This window comes from Sebastes umbrosus, chromosome 6, assembly GCF_015220745.1.
Source record: "Sebastes umbrosus isolate fSebUmb1 chromosome 6, fSebUmb1.pri, whole genome shotgun sequence".
Taxonomy (NCBI): Eukaryota; Metazoa; Chordata; class Actinopteri; order Perciformes; family Sebastidae; genus Sebastes; species Sebastes umbrosus.
Window position 1 is genome coordinate 17539676 of NC_051274.1, and position 20319 is coordinate 17559994.

At 39.5% G+C, this 20319-nt stretch overlaps 3 protein-coding genes across 5 annotated transcripts; all 3 read left to right on the top strand.

Moving 5' to 3' along the window:
* Positions 1-807: 807 nt before the first annotated feature.
* Positions 808-4100, top strand: LOC119490174 (cytosolic sulfotransferase 3-like). The gene is made up of 8 exons (XM_037773403.1): positions 808-946; positions 1173-1305; positions 1429-1551; positions 1818-1918; positions 3047-3173; positions 3256-3353; positions 3452-3626; positions 3732-4100. Exons 1-8 carry the CDS (start codon positions 926-928, stop codon positions 3842-3844), a joined length of 891 nt encoding a protein of 296 aa, XP_037629331.1. The 5' UTR covers positions 808-925; the 3' UTR covers positions 3845-4100.
* LOC119490175 (cytosolic sulfotransferase 3-like) lies at positions 838-10893 on the top strand. Of its 2 annotated transcripts, none has more exons than XM_037773405.1 (8): positions 838-946; positions 7345-7477; positions 7601-7723; positions 7990-8090; positions 8681-8807; positions 8899-8996; positions 9095-9269; positions 9375-10893. In XM_037773405.1, the coding sequence occupies exons 1-8, from the start codon at positions 926-928 to the stop codon at positions 9485-9487; spliced, it is 891 nt and encodes a 296-aa protein (XP_037629333.1). In that variant the 5' UTR covers positions 838-925; the 3' UTR covers positions 9488-10893. The 2 variants fall into 2 exon arrangements, with proteins under 2 accessions (XP_037629333.1, XP_037629332.1); XM_037773404.1 differs by lacking the exon at positions 838-946 and adding an exon at positions 6844-6986.
* A 1770-nt stretch (positions 10894-12663) lies between these two features.
* On the top strand, positions 12664-20301 carry LOC119490176 (cytosolic sulfotransferase 2-like). Of its 2 annotated transcripts, none has more exons than XM_037773407.1 (8): positions 12664-13080; positions 14987-15116; positions 15271-15399; positions 15989-16089; positions 17436-17562; positions 18277-18374; positions 19401-19575; positions 19700-20301. In XM_037773407.1, the coding sequence occupies exons 2-8, from the start codon at positions 14987-14989 to the stop codon at positions 19810-19812; spliced, it is 873 nt and encodes a 290-aa protein (XP_037629335.1). In that variant the 5' UTR covers positions 12664-13080; the 3' UTR covers positions 19813-20301. The 2 variants fall into 2 exon arrangements, with proteins under 2 accessions (XP_037629335.1, XP_037629334.1); XM_037773406.1 differs by lacking the exon at positions 12664-13080 and adding an exon at positions 13242-13349.
* Positions 20302-20319: the final 18 nt, after the last annotated feature.

Below are 20319 nucleotides of genomic sequence, written 5' to 3' on the forward strand. Positions count from 1 at the left end.
AAAAAAAATGGATCGTCCTTTAAACAATGGATCGTCCTTTAAACACAAAGATTGGCTGATTCGATCCCCGGCTCCTACAGTCTGAACATTGAAGTGTCCTTGAGCGATACACTGAACCCCCAAGTTGCTCTCCTAAATGTTTAGGATGGGTTAAATGCAGAGGTCAAATTTGTATCTGTATTGTAATAAAGTTTAAGTTTAAAATTGGCCGATGATGGTAGTGTTTTAACTTCACAATATCTCAAAGTTACAGTAACTTATCCTTGCTTGACATGTTTTATCCTTGCTTGCCTCAACTTCTTGTTTTCTGTCGTTCTCTATGTCAGAAACCCAATTTTATTTCTTCTTTAAATGTGGCATGCATGTGTTCAACTCAAAACATATGGCATTGTTTTTCCTTGTAAGTGCATTTTAGGTAATTCTACATGGTAAGAAAAACAGCAAAGCTCCTTGTTTTTGTAGTGTTGTTACAGCTTTGTTTTGGCAAATGAAGGACACAGTGCAGTATAAAACCACCCTTTCCCTGATGAGAGTATATAAGGAGTCTTGGCCCATGTTCAAAACTTTCCAAACCACTGAGCCTGGGGAGGAAGTTTAAACAAAATCGTCACTCGCAGTGTGCAGCGGTGAATATGTCGCAACCTTTTAGTGACACTTCCGCAGTATTTTGAGAAAGGGGTTTGCTGTGTATACTGTATGTTTTGGAGAGAACAGAGGAATAACAGTTAGATCTGGAATGTGGAATGTGGATAGGGGAGGGGCGGGTGTACAATAACACATCTGGGACTGAGCCTACATTTACAATAGAGAAAGTGTTATGTAACAAGAAGAGAGAGGAAGGAAAACAGTTTGCTTGTCCTGGTAAAACTACAGCAGGAGAAGAGGAAAGTGTCAGAATAGAGCAGAGGAACCAGCAGCATTCAGCATGTCTTTCGATCTGGCCGAGGTATGTCTTTAAATTAATCTAAAGTCTGAAAGTATTTTTTTCAAAGAGCTACATTGTAATAGTATTTTTAAAATGCATGCAATGATCTAACAAATTAACCAACAAACAAAACCAAATCTTATTATCCAGATATAAAGCAGACGTCTATGAGTTATTTTTTCAAAACTGACTTGACTGTGAATGTTGTATATGTTTTGATTCTTTTCTTCTTGTTTAAAACATGGAGATACCCCCTCGACCTGAAATGTTTGATTTCCATGGAGTCACAATGAGCCACTATTTCACAGACAACTGGGAAAATGTTCAAAACTTTCAGGCCAGGCCAGATGATATACTTATTGCAACATACCCAAAAGCAGGTCAGTCCAGTTCATAAACATGATCAGACGGAGTAAATGAGTTACAGCTCATAAAAGATGTGTGTATAGAGTTGAAGGGTTGGGATAATTTTATTTCCCTCTCTCTTTCTTTCTGTCTTTTAGGAACCACTTGGGTCTCCTACATCCTTGACCTGCTGTATTTTGGTCAGACAGAGCGTCAGACATCCATCCCAATCTATGATAGAGTGCCTTTCTTGGAGCTCATAGTCCCATCTGTGTTTACAGGTTGAACAGATGATCAAATATACTCACGATATGTCACCTACATGCATCACAAACATACAAACACTTATTTAACCTTCAGTATACCGTGTGATGATTTTTTATTACTGTTTGCTTAAACTTCAGTCAATGTTATCATTGTATGTGAATTACAATGATAATAGTGATATTAGTATCACCATATTCACCTCACTGTAGCAGTCAAGAAACCATTTAAGCACTTTACAGGTTCAGGGCTTTGCTCACTACATCTTTACCTCTCCATACAGGAAAAGACATGGTGGACGACCTCCCCACTTCTCCTCGACTCATTAAAACTCACTTTCCAGTCCAGTTTGTGCCAAAGTCCTTTTGGGAACAAAACTGCAAGGTCAGTAGTTTGTGTGTTATTTGCATTATATCAATTTATATACAAGACACTGAAATAGATGACAAAGTAACATTAAGTACTCATATTTCATTTAAAGGCTGAATGATAACAAAGAGAAGCAGTAGCCTAGAATTTGAGGCATGTCTATCTTTAGTTACTACAGTAGAAACAAATGCAGTGCCTAAAGTTGGATTGTTGGATATGAATACGGATTGTGCAACGGGAGATGCTGAGAAACCTGACATACAAAAAGATGCATTTGGCTGTTTTAATTTGAAGGGTTTACAGTACATTCATCTGAACATCCAAAGTCTGTTACTGTTAACTCCAATGCTATTGAATGAACAAGCGACAGCCACAGATACCATATTTTTTCTTTTTTTTGGTCAGAGCGTTCAATTTATTGATTGCTTTCGTGATGTAATGAGAATTTCAACAAATATAACTAAAATGTTTTTGAAGACGATTACCAACCTTTGCTTTAATGACATAGTAGGTGCAGAAAAGGGTTTTTCTATGCAGATGATTCAGCTTTATTTGTGTCAGGGAGAGATTATAGTGTCACTCAGAATATACCTGCGAAGGAGTTGGACTCTAAATTGGGTGATCTGTCCATACTATGCGGTTCCAAGGGCAGATTGCAAAAAGAAAACAAGATCATAGTAAAATGCGCAGGGAACAGTATAAAAAATCCAGGACTAGTGTCACATACTGTACCTTGGGGTGACTATGGATCAGGATCTCTCTGGTGAGGGAATACTGAAGAAATCAGCAAACAAGTTGAGATTTCTGTATCGCTACACTAGATGTTTAATTTTAGGATGATGAAACTGGTGGTTGCAGCCTTAATCCAGTGTCACTATGGCTACGCATGCTCGGAAAGTTAAAAAGCAGAGTGCAGGTCATGCAAAACAATATACTTAGGTACATCTTGAATGTTTCCACCCCAAGAACCCATGTGGGAACCCCGGAGTTTAAGTAGGTAGGCCTACTATCAGTGGTGCTGAGAGAAAATCAGTTGAAACTCAATCATATATATGATATCATCGGGAATAACCCCAGGTTTCTTGATGTGCCATATAGAGATAGTACATCATCAGCATATTTAAGCATTTTCTTCTTCTGTAGATGATCTACGTGGCCCGTAACGCCAAAGACAACATGGTGTCTTATTTTCACTTTGATCGCATGAACGGGGTTCAACCAGAGCCTGGAGACTGGAGCAACTACATCCACAGATTCATGGAGGGAAAGAGTATGTATGAAATACAATAATAATAGATGTGATGCACAGATTTCTAATGAACAACACTGAAGTGTTTTCATGTGTTCTTCAGTGGTGTTTGGATCCTGGTACGACCATGTGAATGGCTGGTGGAAGAAGAAACAAACGTACCCAAAACTCCACTACATGTTCTATGAAGATCTGATTGAGGTAATCTAGCTGTTATTGTTAGGCTCTTCCTATTCAGGCTTCTTTTCTCCTCTAGCTGGTAATAATGCAATGATGATATCTGACCACCGTGTTTCCAGGATACTGGACGGGAAATAGACAAACTCTGCTGCTTTCTTGGCTTGTCTCCTTCAGTCGAGGAGAAGAAAAGAGTCACAGCTGGAGTGCAGTTTGATGATATGAAAAAGGACAACATGGCCAACTATTCTACAAACCCAGTTATGGATTTCAAAATTTCTCCTTTCATGAGAAAAGGTATCCTGATGAATAAATAGATAAATGTGTGTGATGAGAACAAACAAATTCAGATCTACACTTTTAGCTGAAATAACTGAGTGGTTCTCTGTTGTGGCTGTGCAGGGAAAGTTGGTGACTGGAGGAACCATTTCACTGTGGCCCAGAATGAGCAGTTTGATGAAGACTACAAGCAAAAGATGAAGGACGCCACACTTCAGTTCCGCACTGAAATTTGAAGAGGACTGAACAGGCTGTGTGTATGTGGAGATGGATCCATGACTGACTGGACACATGTGACATTTCTGTGATAAAATCAAGTTTCAGTTGCCTCTGACGGCAGAGTAGAAATGTGGAGTGTATCTTTGTGACGACCCCTCCACTCCACTTGGTGTCCCGTGTCTTTTTGCTGGTTCACTTTTGTTTTGCAGGAGAGAGGGTCGTCAGGCTGATGAGCCACACCTGGGCTTGGTGTGGTTGGGATAAAAGCTCTCTACCTTTCAACAGATGTCGCTCTCTTCCTTGGCTGGCACACCTGTTTTGGTTTTGTTTGCAGCAGACATTTTCACCCACCCACACATGCCTACATCACTGATTACTGACTTTCCACGTTTATTTAGTTATTGATTGTTAGTTTGTTAAATAAATGCCTCTTACTATTTTTAAACTCGTCTGGTCTCCCATTTTTGTTGCAACCTTTGAGCCGGGTTGTAACAATCTTCTTGATAATTATATCTGAATATTTCTTTAATGACAAGAGAATGTAGTGTGCAGATAACTATGATGTAATTAACCAAACATCCTTAAATTAAGAAAATGTATAATATCACATCCACCATATTACCCACACATATGTTAGTCTGATTCTTCAGAAGAATGAAAAGTTAATGTGTAAGCACAGTAAAGAGCAGCTGTATGACACACTTACATTTTTATTGTAAATGTGTCAATGTGTAAACAATTTTTTTGTGTGATCAGTGATGTAATTAATCCTTAATATCTCTATATTTGCAATAAAACAACAAGAGCTCATTCATATTGTTCATATTGTTTTCTTCTGCGCATGAGATATTAAATAACAAAATGATCAGAAAATAAGTAAAAAGAGTAGGGGGTATGAAATTGGACTTGATACGCAATCAAATGTAATGTACTTGCTTACTCTCCACCACTATCACTGGGCATGTCAGACATCCAGTTTCAGTTGTTTTTCAGACATAAACAATCAACCGGCTGGTAAACAACTGGCTTTGGGTGGGTCTTCCTGCCTAGGCTGAGTAGTTCATTTCTGCACACATGAATCAATGATTTGAGAAGCCTGAGAACACTTCAAGCAAATTGAAATTTGGCACAAACACGTGTTTGGCCATAACTCAAGAATTGCTAATCATGACAATTTCACACTAATGTCCAATAGGATGAAATGATGCAGTGATGACATTTTGGACAGACATGGATGTAAACTGCAACCTGACTGGTTTGTGGAGGCATAAAACCGCAATGCGGTATTTCTAGTATTTTTGGTGCCTAAACCTAACTGAACTGGGACCATTTCAAAGGGCGTCTCATGTACTGTTGTAGGCGTGTCCTGTAGTACTGTAGACCCGCAGATATACCTATTTGAATGCTTTGACGGGAGCTTTTTAGCGTGGACAACAGGAAGTAGATACGGCGCAGAATTGCACATGCACAGTATGAATATGGTGTGGTAGCGGCTTTGGTAGCTGTTTGAATCAGGGAAGGAAACATCATGGCAGAGGAAGAATAAGGGTTAAGGAGAGGTGTCCAAAAAGTTCTTTACTTAGTATGCGGAGGATTTTGAAACAGACTATGTTTTGAGGATGGTGGAAGATGTCATGGAGAGTCTTAAAGGCAAATATCTGCGCAGACCAGCAGACATCAATGAGGTTGTGCTGCGCAATCTTGAAGTGATAAGTGCATAGTTAGGTTCGGTAAAGTTGGAAAGATATTCACAGATTCGAACTTCCTGGATCAATAACTCGTAAGCGAAAGGTTATTTTGGAAAATTGACTTTTGCATAATTTTGGTGAAGTTTCATTTGGAATATTTTTCTCCGATAGATATTCTCCAAAATTAAGCAAAATCACATTTTTCCAAAATAAGTATTGAAGTAAAACCACGAGGAGACCATTGATGTGTGCCATGATCTTGGTGACACTACACTACATAAAAATGAAGTTATTGAATATTTTTGTCATATCTCTTTCATGCATTGCACTTTGTAGGCTAAGTCGTCTGCACATAGAGACTATTGTTATTTGTCCAGCTCAGAGGATGGCTTGTTTTGATGAAAATTAGGGTAGCTCATTTTCTACCTTACTACGTTTGCAAAAGACACAACTAGAATTACCGCATTGCGGTTTTATGCCTCCACCAACCATTCAAGTTGCAGTTTACATCCTTGTATGTCCAAAATGTCATCACTTCATCATTTCATTTCTTTAGATATTTGTGTGAAATTGTCATAATTAGCATTCTTGAGTTATGGCTAAAAATGTGTTTTGTGAGGTCACAGTGACCTTGACCTTTGACTGCCAAAATCGAATCAGTTCATCCTCCTGTCTAAGTGGATGTTTGTACCAAATTTGAAGAAATACGTTCAAGGCGTTCTCAGGCTGCTCAAATCATTGCTTCATGTGTGCAGAAATTGACTACTCAGCGTAGACAGGAAGAACAACCCAAATGCAGTTGATTGACAGCTTGGACCTTCAAGGAATAGCAAAAGCAATAAGGCAAAAGCAAAAGCAACAGGGAAAAGAATAAGGAAAAATAAAGAAAAACAAATAAATAAATAAAAACATAATTATTAAAAAGAAAATATATATATATAAGTTATTTATATGCAAAAACTAAATAAATATGTATTTTTAAAAAAATACATAAATTAATATATAATTAAATAAATGTGAAAATTTAATGAAAATGCTTAAAATTATTATTTTATGTTTTGTTATTTGTCTTTACATTTCCACATTTATTTATTTTATTTTTTTATTTTCCACATAAATTTACTTATTTATTCTTTTATGTATCTGTCTTTTAATTTTACATGTTTGTATTTACTTATATATTCTCTTATCTTGTCCTCTTTATATTTCCGCGTTTATTATTCTTTTACAGATTTATTCTTTATTATGGCACTCCTATGACTCCATACCTTTATGCTTCTGCAACAACCGAATTTCCCTGCTGGTGGTTACTGAGATTACATGTACAATAGAGAGAGTGTTATGTAACAAGAAGAGAGAGGAAGGAAAACAGTTTGCTTGTCCTGGTAAAACTACAGCAGGAGAAGAGGAAAGTGTCAGAAATACAGCAGAGGAACCAGCAGCATTCAACATGTCTTTTGATCTGACTGAGGTATGTCTTTAAATTAATCTAAAGTTGTTGTTTTTTTCAACGAGCTACATTGTGCTTTACTCTCCCATGGGGTTCATTTCTTGTTAACAATGTAATTCTGAGCAAATGAAAATGGACTTGAAGACTGAAATATTTTTATGTATGCAATGCATAATGAACAAACAATACCAAATCCTGCATTATCCAGATACAAAGCAGAGGTTACTTTTTAAAACTGACTTCACTGTCTGCAACTGACCGTAAACAATGTTTGCATTTGTTTCCACACAATCAAATTGCTACTGTTTAGTTACTCTCACACAATGATTGTATGCTTTGTATATGTTTTGATTCTTTTTTTCTTGTTTTAAATATGGAGAAACCAACTCGACCAGAACTGTTTGACTTCCATGGAGTCTCAATGATTCACTATTTCACAGACAACTGGGAAAACGTTCAAAACCTTCAGGCCAGGCCAGATGATATACTTATTGCAACATACCCAAAAGCAGGTCAGTCCAGTTCATAAACATGATCAGACGGAGTAAATGAGTTACAGCTCATAAAAGATGTGTGTATAGAGTTGAAGGGTTGGGATAATTTTATTTCCCTCTCTCTTTCTTTCTGTCTTTTAGGAACCACTTGGGTCTCCTACATCCTTGACCTGCTGTATTTTGGTCAGACAGAGCGTCAGACATCCATCCCAATCTATGATAGAGTGCCTTTCTTGGAGCTCATACTCCCATCTGTGTTTACAGGTTGAACAGATGATCAAATATACTCACGATATGTCACCTACATGCATCACAAACATACAAACACTTATTTAACCTTCAGTATACCGTGTGATGATTTTTTATTACTGTTTGCTTAAACTTCAGTCAATGTTATCATTGTATGTGAATTACAATGATAATAGTGATATTAGTATCACCATATTCACCTCACTGTAGCAGTCAAGAAACCATTTAAGCACTTTACAGGTTCAGGGCTTTGCTCACTACATCTTTACCTCTCCATACAGGAAAAGACATGGTGGACGACCTCCCCACTTCTCCTCGACTCATTAAAACTCACTTTCCAGTCCAGTTTGTGCCAAAGTCCTTTTGGGAACAAAACTGCAAGGTCAGTAGTTTGTGTGTTATTTGCATAATATCAATTTATATACAAGACACTGAAATAGATGACAAAGTAACATTAAGTACTCATATTTCATTTAAAGGCTGAATGATAACAAAGAGAAGCAGTAGCCTAGAATTTGAGGCATGTCTACCTTTAGTTACTACAGTAGAAACAAATGCAGTGCCTAAAGTTGGATTGTTGGTTGTCTGTGTTTTAATTAAGAACAATTTGCAGTTCAATCATGCAATAAATGCGGTCTGAGTGATCAGATCTCTAAGCGTCCTCAATGCGTCTCGAGTGCGTTCACACCTGTACTTGGAACTGTCCACTTGTGGTTGGATCACCCAGGATGCTTGTAAATGCCAGATCTGAACAGGGCCATAGGTTGACTAAGCATCCAATTATACATATAATAAAACCCATCAATCTAACACATAAGCGTGTAAAAGTAGGCTATATTACAGCATGTCTCATGTAACGTTGGTCTTCAGATCCTTTAAGTGTTTTGTAAAGCGCTTTGAGTGGTCGGAAGACTGGAAAAGCGCTATATAAATGCAAGTCCATTTACCATTTACCATTTTCTTCTTCTGTAGATTGTCTACGTGGCCCGTAACGCCAAAGACAACATGGTGTCTTTTTTTCACTTTGATCGCATGAACGTGGTTCAACCAGAGCCCGGAGACTGGAGCAACTACATCCACAGATTCATGGAAGGAAAGAGTATGTATGAAATACAATAATAATAGATGTGATGCACAGATTTTTATGATCAATACTGAAGTGTTTTCATGTGTTTTCATGTGTTCTTCAGTGGTGTTTGGATCCTGGTACGACCATGTGAACGGCTGGTGGAAGAAGAAACAAACTTACTCAAAACTCCACTACATGTTCTATGAAGATCTGATTGAGGTAATCTAGCTGTTATTGTTAGGCTCTTCCTATTCAGGCTACTTTTCTCCTCTAGCTGGTGACAATGTAATAATGATATCTGACCACCGTGTTTCCAGGATACTGGAAGGGAAATAGACAAACTCTGCTGCTTTCTTGGCTTGTCTCCTTCAGCCGAGGAGAAGAAAAGAGTCACAGCTGGAGTGCAGTTTGATGATATGAAAAAGGACAACATGGCCAACTATTCTACAAACCCAGTTATGGATTTCAAAATTTCTCCTTTCATGAGAAAAGGTATCCTGATGAATAAATAGATAAATGTGTGTGATGAGAACAAACAAATTCAGATCTGCACTTTTAGCTAAAATACCTGAGTGGTTGTCTGTTGTGGCTGTGCAGGGAAAGTTGGTGACTGGAGGAACCATTTCACTGTGGCCCAGAATGAGCAGTTTGATGAAGACTACAAGAAAAAGATGAAGGACGCCACACTTCAGTTCCGCACTGAAATTTGAAGAGGGCTGAACAGGCTGTGTGTATGTGGAAATGGATCCATGACTGACTGGTCATGTAGCCTTTCTGTGATAAAATCAAGTTACAGTTGCCTCTGACAGTAGAGCAGGAATGTGGAGTGCATCTTCTTGATAATTATATCTGAATATTTCTTTAATGACAAGAGAATGTAGTGTGCAGATAACTATGATGTAATTAACCAAACATCCTTTGTTACTTAGTTTGTTACTAGTTTGTTACTTCTTAAACTTACACTCATATAAATCATTGCAGGTCGGTGTCCCATTCGCGCTCGCGTGTGGCTACGCTGTTCCAACACAAACTACACGGAAGCAACAAAACCGCAAAGTTATATCTAGTGAAGAGCGTCTTGCAAAACAGTGTCAACTAATCCTGTACCAGCCTCCCGACCGCGGCCAGAGGACACAGGGGAGACAATGCTGTGTCTGCTCCGCTGCCTGCCTGCTTGCCTTCACTCACACACCGCACTCGTTCTCACTCGCTATCTCGCTCCACCTCTCACGTGCATGCGCGCACACTACACACTGCAGAATAGTTAGTTTAGCTCTGAGAATATCTGGTGAATGTACAGTGGACGTTTGTGCAGAAATAAATGCTGCAGCTCCTACAGACCAACAGAGGACTGTGCTCCGGAGCGAGTTACGTACTTATATTTTCTATTTTAATTCTATTCTTATTTTAGTTTTATATAATCGTCATTTATTTTACTCTATCTGCACTATTGCTGCCTTATGCTGCTGCAACAACCAAATTCCCCTGCAGGGGATTAATAAAGGTTTCTCTTTTATCTTTTGAAAACAGGAAAAGAGTCTTGATCTACTCATAAGGGGGCAGAAGGAGATCTCACAGATATAGCCTAATGTAGGATACTTTAATTTGCCAGAACAGAGTTTGATATGTTCTTATTGTGCACTTTAACTGTCAGGCGAGTACGAGGCAACAAGGGAATGGATCCAAATGCAGACAATCGGGCAGACTAGGACAGTTCAGGGATTTATTGACAACATGAAGGTACATAACGTTGGCCTGACTCCAGAAGGACAGTGAGGGGCTGGACTGTAAAGAGGAAGGATAAAGAGTTGCTAACACACCTGAAGAAACACAGTTTGGACACATAGAAGTATCAGAAATCTGGGCTACGTCTCCAGATAGACCTACCATGGTTTTCTAAGTTAATTTATATAATGTGCCTTTTTTCAAAGTTATGCTTTACTCAGCGAGTGGAGTCTAACATCTGTTTAACATGCAACATGAGGCTAATTAGAACAGATTTGTAAATGGACCACTGGTTGACTCCTTTGACTAAGATGACTTGGAGAAGCCTCGTAAATCATTTTCTGACACGATCTATATTGCAACTAATTGTGAATAAACATTTATTTTCATAGCTGTTTTTATGTATTTTTTTTTTTTATTATTTTCTTTCCGGGAGGCTAGTTGCTAGCAGGCCAGGCTAGAGGCTAGCTGACAGGGGTGTTGGCTGGGGGCTGAAAAGTTGGGAATCAGGCTGGAGCAAGCCCCCAGGAAGTGCGGTTAAACGGTGGAATTACAACTTCCGGGTCCGTCACATGATGCCCTTGGGCCCAAAAATACATTTTCCCATAGATTTACATTGGGAAAGAGACTTCTGTAACTCAGCTTATAAATTTTGTTTAGGTAAATCAACTTCATTAGTCTATGACCACTTGAATAACCTTTATTGAAATCATTAGGTTCTAAAAGTTGAAAAACGCAAGTTAGCAGAATCAGACCGAGGGCTGGAAAGCGGGGTTAAAGGCAACGCTACTGCGCTAGCTCTGTGGGCCCCATAGAGCGGAACCAAACCATTTTTGGCTTCATGCTCCCTTGAGCAACTTTCATAGGAATGAATGGGAGCCCACTTCCAATGCTGTATCCAGTTCTCTTTATACATCCATGGGCTGGAGGCTAGCAGGCTGCAGGCTAGCTAACAGGAAGCAGGCAAGGATGATGGAGCAGTTTTCAAGTCCTCTGTAGTTAGATAGCGACTTTGCTGGCCAAGGCCTGGAAGAAACCTCCCTGAGAGTCATGAGCTGCCTTCTTGTACTCAATATTGGAAGTGTTGTTGAAGCAGTCCAGAAGGCTCTGAATGGTGAGCATCACCTCCTCAAATTTGTCCGCTGGGTCCATATTTGGTCGGTTTATACTGTCACTCCATACAGCAATGATGATAAACCAACAAAGGAAGTTGACCGGTAAGTAGTGAGTGACTGATGAAGGAAGTGTGGAAAGTTGACTGCAGGGCTGATGAAGAAAGTGGGAACAGGTGAGCTTATAAGAAGTCTGGTGAAGTCTGAGGGCATCTGGTGGACAGGTAGGGAACGGCAACTAATAGTGTCTGAGGAAGTAGGGATGTGGATGAAGAGCAAGGACCAAGGAACAAACTGTGACATTATGTACCCATTGATGCCAATGTTATCTGATTGGACTACTGTACATGCTTTGAAGGGCAATGAAGGGTAAATCAAGTGACAAATCATGTCTGAAGTAGATTATTTCTGCTAGAAAAAGAGGCTGAAAAAAAAACTTCTAACAAGTTGCTTAAAGGGACTGTTTGTAACTTTGTAAGCATATAAATGTAGCAGGTCGGCACACATGCGCGCTCGCATATGCGCGTTCGCGTGTCGCCGCTGTACCCTCCTCCTCTGCCTGCTCGCCTTCACTCAGACAGAGATCAGCTCGCTCTACCTCTAGACGTGAACGCGCGCTCACTACACACTGCAGAAGAGTTAGTTTAGCTCTGAGAATATCTAGTGAATGTACAGGGGACGTTTGTGCAGAAATAACTGCTGCAGCTCCTCCAGACCAACAGAGGTTTTCCGTGTCTTGTGAAGTGACGGAGCTCTGCAGAGAGTTACGTTGTCTTCTCGTTACCGACCGGGTGCCGGTCTCTCCTCTGCTCTCTCCGGCTGCGGGCGGAGAGAGCAGGTAGACATGCTGCAGAGCCCCGCTGCCTCAGCCTGCACTTAGGCAGGAAAAGCCAACACTAGGATCAGCAGTGATTCATGGAGAGACCTTCGTCTGGTCAGCTAACATTACTGCCAAGCAGCTGAAATATAGAGTGATATTGTGGTTTTAGCTGAAGTGTGTCGCCTCACTGTTTTGAGCAATGCTCGTTCAGGTATATTTAGAGCGAGCAAGCGCGAGCCCGACGCTGACTTTCGTTGATTTCACGGCCGCAGGTGTTGCTGTTAAGAAGCATTTCTGAAAGTTACAAATAGTCCCTTTAAAGGAAGAATTTGACATTTTCGGAAATTCGCTCATTCAATTTGTGGCAGTGAATGTTAGTAAGATGAGGAGATTGATACCACTCTCATATCTGTCCGTTGAAAAAGCTACAGCCAGCAGCCAATTAGCTTAGCACAAAGACTGAGTTCTGTCCAACGGTCCAACAAAATCCACCTACCAGCATCTCTGAAGCTCAATAATTAACACATTATACTGTGTCTTGTTTGTCTAATCTGTATAAAAACTGAACCTAAATTGTTGAATAGTTGTTTTTACGCTTCATTTTGTACAGATTAAACAACAGGATGAATGTCCTATGTAGCCAAAGGTAATTTCTTCTTCTTTGTTATTATGTCTGCCACTGGGGTTTATGTGTTACAACTTGTACTGTATAACAATAGACTCAATAATCTCAGACATGTCAAACAGGTAAATCTTGTCATATGACCTGATTTAAAGTGACTTTGTCAAAACACATCACACCTAGATTCCTTTAGGTAGTCGTGCATATCTCAAGTGTGTTTTACTCAACAAACTGACTTCTTCATTGTAGATGGTTCAGACACAACCACTGCTTTAGGATATACTCTCAGCAGGGTAAGTGGGCTACTTTGAACTGTAATAGTCACAAAAAGATAGGGTTTCAAATATGTTTTAAAATGTGCAGCACTTTAAAGTTATTTGGCAAATTACTGACTATTGATTTGAGTAATGATAATGTTTGGAGAATATTTGACAGGAGTGAACCAGAAAGGCATAGAAGCTGTAGGCTACTTACAACGTCCCCAGTGTGTATTTTATTTGCTTTTGTGCTTTCCTGTATAATGTCCCAATGCATGTTTCTCTACTACTGGTTTGGCAGGCTGTATTGCCATCTCTTCAGTGGTGACCTGCATTTATTGAAAACTTGTTTTGAAGGTATGAAAGTAATTTTGTTTCATGAGCTGGATTTTTGTCATACTGTTCTGGCCTTTTGTATGAATTAATCAACACTTACTTAGTTTGAATCATTGTTTTGTTGACTTCTAAGAGACATGTTTGCATATGTCAATGTCAGTGTGTCTATAAGTAGCACATGATGTTGTGTAATGGCTGATAGGGTTGGCAACAATTTGTTGCAGCCGTACAGACCACACAAGAGAGTTTACCATCATAAACAAGTCATTGTGGGGTACATAAAAGGATAGCTCACCCAAATACAAATTTGTATTGCTTTTTTTATACATACACACAAGTCATTGTGGGGTACGTAATCATTGGAGCTATTACGTAATAATGCGATCATTTCATGATTTCGTAATATCATAATTTCATTATTGTAATGGGCCATTAGCAAATAATAAGCCGTTATTGTTTGTCAGCCATCCATCCATTCTTCTGCTTCCGGGTCGCGGGGGGCAGCAGGCTTAGCAGGGAATTCCAGACGTCCCTCTCCCAAGCAACGTTTTCCAGCTCTTCCTGAGGGACCCCGAGGCGTTCCCAGGCCAGATGAGATATATAATCTCTCTAGCATGTTCTGGGTCTACCCCGGGGCTTCTAACCAGTTGGCTGTACCCGGAAAAAACTCCAAAGGGAGGCATCCAGATCAGATGCCTGAACCCCCTTAGCTGACCCCTTTCGACGTGAAGGAGCAGCAGCTCTACTCCGAGCTCCCTCTGGATGTCTGAGCTCCTTACCCTATCTCTAAGGCTGAGCCCAGCCACCCTACGAAGGAAGCTCATTTTGGCCGCTTGTATCCGCTATCTCTTTGTTTCGGTCACTACCCAAAGCTCATCACCATAGATGAGGGTTGGAATGTAGATTGACTGGTGAATTGAGATACTTAAACTCCCTCACTTGGGGCAGTGACTCATTCCCAACCCGCAGGGCTGTTCAATTCAATGTGTTTTTAACATGTTGCAACCGTCCGAGTTGGGGTCAGTTGCAACATCTGACTCCTTCCATTCAAATAAATAGTTTGAATGATATGTCATATATAATCATCTTTAAATTGTACGGGTAATTAACAGACAGATGTAAGTTTAATATATAAAATTTTGGTTAGTGTAGTCCAGATAGTCTCTAAGTAGGAGAGAAATGCAAAAAGTGTTGCAACCGTCCCCAGTCTCCCCTACTACTGTATTGGATTTTTTTTTTTTTATCTACACTGGATGAATTTGTTTTAGTATGTTTGTCAGTCCTTACAGCATGGATGATAATTGATGATAATGATTAAAAATAAGTAATTCTCACAGATGGAGCTGCCACCTCGGCCAACAGTGTTTGACTTCCACGGAGTCCCCATGACCAAATACTACACTGGCGAGATACAGAACTTTAAAGCAAGACCAGAGGATATTCTTATTGCTACTTATCCTAAATCAGGTGGGGTTGTGTGTGTGTGCGAGTGTAGAATTAGTGGCATCACTTTTACATTTTTTCAATCATTCATTTATTTTATGTTGATGAATGCCCTGGATCAATATGTTTCCTATGTTCAGGCCACTGAACAGAATATATCCATGTGTTTTAATCTCAGGAACAACATGGGTCTGTTACATCCTGGATCTTCTCTATTTTGGGCAGACATGTCCAGAGCGTCAAGCATCCATCCCTCTTCATGAGAGAGTGCCATTTCTGGAGATCTGCAGTCCTTTTCAATCCACAGGTTGAATCATGTGTTCAGGGGTGTCACGCCCTGCTGGGATGTTCTTAAACAGTGCTAGCAAGTAGTGATTGACATAGCCGCTTAACCTGCTTATTATAAACCATATTGAACTTGATTGACCCCTTTTTTTCCAAGACTTCCTTTGAAAAATATTTTGTTAAGATCAAATCTTGTTTTTATAAAGAAAATAATAAAATCTTACCAGAACGCACCAGTAACAGTAACACATTGAAAAAAACAAGGCAAGCTGATATCTTTCAAATGAATGCTCCACCATGTACACCAGCTAGTTGCTAACTTTGTCTGCTGTCGGCAGGAAGTGTACAGTGGGTTTTTACATTCACATTTGATACCTTATTATTATAATGAAATGTTGGTTATAGCTGCTTTTAGTATGATTTTTAAATCTTAATGTCACCATTTCAAAAATGTAGTTTTATAACTTTGTTTTGCTTGATAATTCACTTCTTCAGTGTGGGAACTCATGAAGCACCTCACAACTGTTTGGGCTATTATGTTTGTGATGTTATCTGATATGTTACCAAACAAGTCTAATGTGTATGACTGACTAATGCTTCTCTTCATAAAGGTATGGACTTGGCAGACCAGATTCGCACCACTCCTCGCCTCATAAAAACTCATCTACCAGTCCAGCTTGTACCCAAGTCCTTCTGGGAGCAGAACAGCAAGGTAAATCCATGCACATACAGTAGCTAGAGCCTGTGAAATATGTGATGGGGTAGCACATCCCAGATTTCAAAATCAAGGAGGACAAAATACTAGCATTTCACTTGTTTATTTGGCTCACATCATAAATGGACATACTCTTACGACGATCCTATTATGACTAAAAAAAAAGACCACTAAATTGAATTGAATTGAATTGAATTGAAAAAAAGACCACATGGCTGACGACAACTGGCATGTATCGCTGTGGTAACTGTGCCTGCTGCAACAATACAACAAACACAAAATCATTCAATCATCCCCACACCGGGAGGAAAGTTCCCATCCGGGAATTCATAAACTGTAAATCAACACATGTGATTTACATGATACTATGTCCCTGCATTCTAGCATATGTTGGACAAACCAAACGACCCCTTAAACAACAAATATCTGAGCACAAAACTGCAATTCGCACAGGGAATATGGATTATGCAATTGCTAAACATTATGCTGAAGCAAACCAGGATTCACCTTCTTCATTAAAATTCTGTGGGATTGAAAGGATCAATAGAGGAGGTGATATTTTAAAGAAACTTTTCCAGAGGGAAATGTTTTGGATATACACAGTGAACACTATGACACCAAATGGACTAAATGATGATTTCAGCTTAAAATGCTTTTTAGGTCAGGACTATTTGTAGTCTTTTGCAACCTACAGACTTCGAAGGTGACCAATGATCACTTGGTGATACAAGATCATCCATAAGACTCGCCTATAATTAAAAATGAATGAGGTTTATTCAAGTGTCCCCCTATTGCCATCTAGTGTATGGTCTTAATAGTGAACCAATAATGGCCAGGAACAGTGTTTTGTGGAGCTCAACATAGTATGTAATGGGGTTTGGATCAGATTAAACTGTAGGCTATGCCTGTGATTGGTCCCTGTATCTAGATCCATGTGAAAAGAAAAGTGATTGGTTCCCAAATAATTGGATCCAACTCCCAGCTGTGTGTTAACTCTGCCCTTGTGTATATTATTGAACTGAATCTAAAAACTTCACACACTCTGAAGAAGGCTCTGTGCTGAAATGCATCAGTGTATGTCTATTGTGATGTGAGCCAATTAAACAAGTGAAATGTTAGCATTTTTTCCTCCTTGATTTTGAAATCTGGGATGTGCTACCCTATCACTTTTTTATGCTTATTGGACTTTGGGTCTAGCACTCCACCGTGAATCCCAATGTTGAAGCGCAACCTCCTCTACCAAAACAAAAGCCTGTGAAATATGTACTGTATATATAAATATTCTGGACCCCACTTAATTATGATGCAGAAAGATTATAATTTTGTGTTTTCTCTTTCTGTAGATAGTCTATGTGGCTCGTAATGCAAAGGACAATGCAGTGTCCAATTACCATTTTGCCCGCATGAACAGTAATTCTCCAGAACCAGGAGACTGGAGCACCTTTCTACAGAATTTCATGGAGGGAAAGGGTGAGTTCAAAGTACTTATAGGTTGCGTCGGAAATTCCATATTAACATGCTATTTAGTACGCTAAAACAGTATGTAAGATTTTTAGTATGTCCGAAACCTTAGTATGAAGTGCTGGACACTAAGGCGGCATAAATATCCCACAATTCAATACGGTAGTGAAGACAACGTTCATAACAGATGTTGACAGACAGCTCTGTAAACTCAATAACGCTTCAATTTAACTTTGACTGTAAGATTTCACTTTGCTAGCCGTAATATTTATTTAAATGAATTCAGACTTTGATTCTCACAAATCATTGTTTTGGTCACATGAGTTTGGCACGGGTTACCATGGTTACATGCCTCCCTCCGGCAAGGAGGCTCTCAGGAAGTGACGACGTAAATTACTGCTCAGTGCGTCCGAAAAGATACATACTACTGCTTATTCACACAAAAGTATGTTGAACGATAGTACACATATTTGGTATGTAGAACGTCGTATGTGATTTCGGGCGGAGCCTTTGTGTAAAGGACGCACAATATGTCTTTTCCTATAGACCTTTTCATTGCCATTCTGTTGCTAAGGCAACAGCTTTGGTCCAAGTTTACTTCCTGTGAGCTACTGCATTAACAAACATTGCAACAGGAAATACAAAGAGGCCCATTTAGAATGTTTATGTTATCAAGTTTGACAAGGTCTACATGTCCCCTCATGTATTATGCTGTGGCTTCAGTGGTGTATGGATCCTGGTATGACCATGTGAGCGGCTGGTGGGAGAAGAAACAGACTCATTCAAAATGTCACTGGGTGTTCTATGAAGATCTGATTAAGGTGAGCTGAGGTGTGTTTGTTGGTGTGTTACGTAATCAATCTTGTACTCTTTAAAAAAACTGGACTTTGAAATTTGAAATTTTATAGGCTGTTTTATTAATGAAAATAAAATGTTTACAATCTGACCTCTGTTGGTCATTCATGTTCATGTTTATTAATGTTGGTTGCTTGAAAAATTACAACATGCTCTATAATGAAAGGAGTAGTTTGACATTTTGGGAAATATGCTTATTCACTTTCTAATGGAAAGTTAGATGAAAAGATGCAAAGGCATACCCCTCTCATGTCTGTACGGTAAATATGAAGCTAAAGTCAGAAGATGGTTAGCTTAGCTTAGCATAAGTTAATAGCATAAGGAAAAAGTTAGCCTGGGTCCTCCTTCCTGGAGTCACTGCAGCGGAGACTCGGCGCTCGACCAAGTAATAGTTCAGCATTTAACCACCTGTAAAACGGTGACTGTCTGGATTCAAGGATGGAGTACAGGATGGAGAGACCCAAAATGCAGACAAGACTGGTGGAGCAACATGTTCTCATCCCAACTCGTCACATACCGCCGCTTTAGGATTAGGCAACAAAACCACTATAGTTAGGTAGAGGAAAAAACAACATGGTTGAGCTTAAAACTATGTTTGTACAGTGAAAATGACACTGAATGTTGTGAATAGAGGACACAAACAAACACACAACTGATTGTAACGTGACGCAAGGGACACGAACAGCGGTCTCCTGGATGAAAGCCTTGTGTTTGTTAGCGAAGAAAACTGTGTCCTGGCTCCAGTTTCAGAGTGGTATCGAATTTCATATGTAAGAAAGAGTGTAAGCCTAAATGTCAAACTATTCTTCAAACCTACACCTTTAGTACGTTTCGTACATTGTAAGGAAAAGTGACAGAAATCAGTGTTGCAATGAGATGTGTTAGAATAATATAGCCTTTTTAAGACTGGATGTTGATCTGAAAGATAACAACTATGCATCTTTAATTTATGTTTTACAAGGCTGACGCTAAGATTCTTACATTTTCCGCAGGACACGGGACGAGAGATAGACCGACTCTGTTCCTTCCTTGGTTTGACTCCTTCAGCTGAGGAGAAGGAGAGAGTCACAACTGAAGTGAAGTTTGACAATATGAAGCAGAACAAGATGTCCAACTTTTCCACTCTCTTAACTATGAATCAAAAAGTGTCTCCGTTCATGAGAAAAGGTACAGTTAACAATGTCTATTGGGAAAGCAGTTCCTTGCTAAGATGCTTTCTTTTTGCACCAAAATCTGTTCATTTATAACTGATTTTATTTATCAATTAGTTGAATGATTCTCTCTGTTTCAGGGAAAGTTGGTGACTGGAAGAACCACTTCACTGTGGCCCAGCATGAAAAGTTTGATGAGGACTACAAGCAGAAAATGAAAAATCCTTTACTGCAGTTTTGTACTGAAGTTTAGAGGCCTATGCATAATGTCTTGAACTGCCATCTCCCGGTTCCCTCCCAGGGTCACATTTCTCCCATTTTTCTCCCGATTTTAAAACCTTTTTTCCTCATTCGTTATCTCAACTTGTTTCTGGCACTGTATAACGTATATAGGCCCTACTGTTTCCACCCAGACAACAATAGATATACTGCTCATACACTCACACAACACAGTTTGAGCTGGGCTCGGCGTACATCACAGCGTGCAGTGCCCATGTTGGGCTTTGCTCGACGCAGCGAAAAGCTGTCGTGGAGTGCCGCAAGCCTTTAGAAATAATGGGTTTTAGAGTGCATTGGTGGCGTTATCGCGTTGTCTGGAAGGACCTTCGGTGAGTGAGAGAAGGAGAGAGAAATGGAGAGTACTAGAGAAAGAAATACTCAAGCAGGAGCAAAAATGAATGAATCAATAAAAACTGATGAATATCTGTTTATGCCAGAGATTAACACATGCCAGAGGGGTGAATTATTCAGTTTTACTTCC

What these genes read in the sequence shown, in the direction of transcription:
- LOC119490174 (XM_037773403.1), top strand. Translation starts at nt 926, where the DNA reads ATGTCTTTCGATCTGGCCGAG. An exon ending in TGCAACATACCCAAAAGCAG is followed by an intron (nt 1,306 to 1,428) that starts GTCAGTCCAGTT and finishes TCTGTCTTTTAG; the next exon opens with GAACCACTTGGGTCTCCTAC. An exon ending in CAGATTCATGGAGGGAAAGA is followed by an intron (nt 3,174 to 3,255) that starts GTATGTATGAAA and finishes TGTGTTCTTCAG; the next exon opens with TGGTGTTTGGATCCTGGTAC.
- LOC119490175 (XM_037773405.1), top strand. Translation starts at nt 926, where the DNA reads ATGTCTTTCGATCTGGCCGAG. An exon ending in TGTCTTTCGATCTGGCCGAG is followed by an intron (nt 947 to 7,344) that starts GTATGTCTTTAA and finishes TTAAATATGGAG; the next exon opens with AAACCAACTCGACCAGAACT. An exon ending in TCTATGAAGATCTGATTGAG is followed by an intron (nt 8,997 to 9,094) that starts GTAATCTAGCTG and finishes CCGTGTTTCCAG; the next exon opens with GATACTGGAAGGGAAATAGA.
- LOC119490176 (XM_037773407.1), top strand. Translation starts at nt 14,987, where the DNA reads ATGGAGCTGCCACCTCGGCCAACAGTGTTTGACTTCCACGGAGTCCCC. An exon ending in CAGTCCTTTTCAATCCACAG is followed by an intron (nt 15,400 to 15,988) that starts GTTGAATCATGT and finishes CTCTTCATAAAG; the next exon opens with GTATGGACTTGGCAGACCAG. An exon ending in GAATTTCATGGAGGGAAAGG is followed by an intron (nt 17,563 to 18,276) that starts GTGAGTTCAAAG and finishes CTGTGGCTTCAG; the next exon opens with TGGTGTATGGATCCTGGTAT.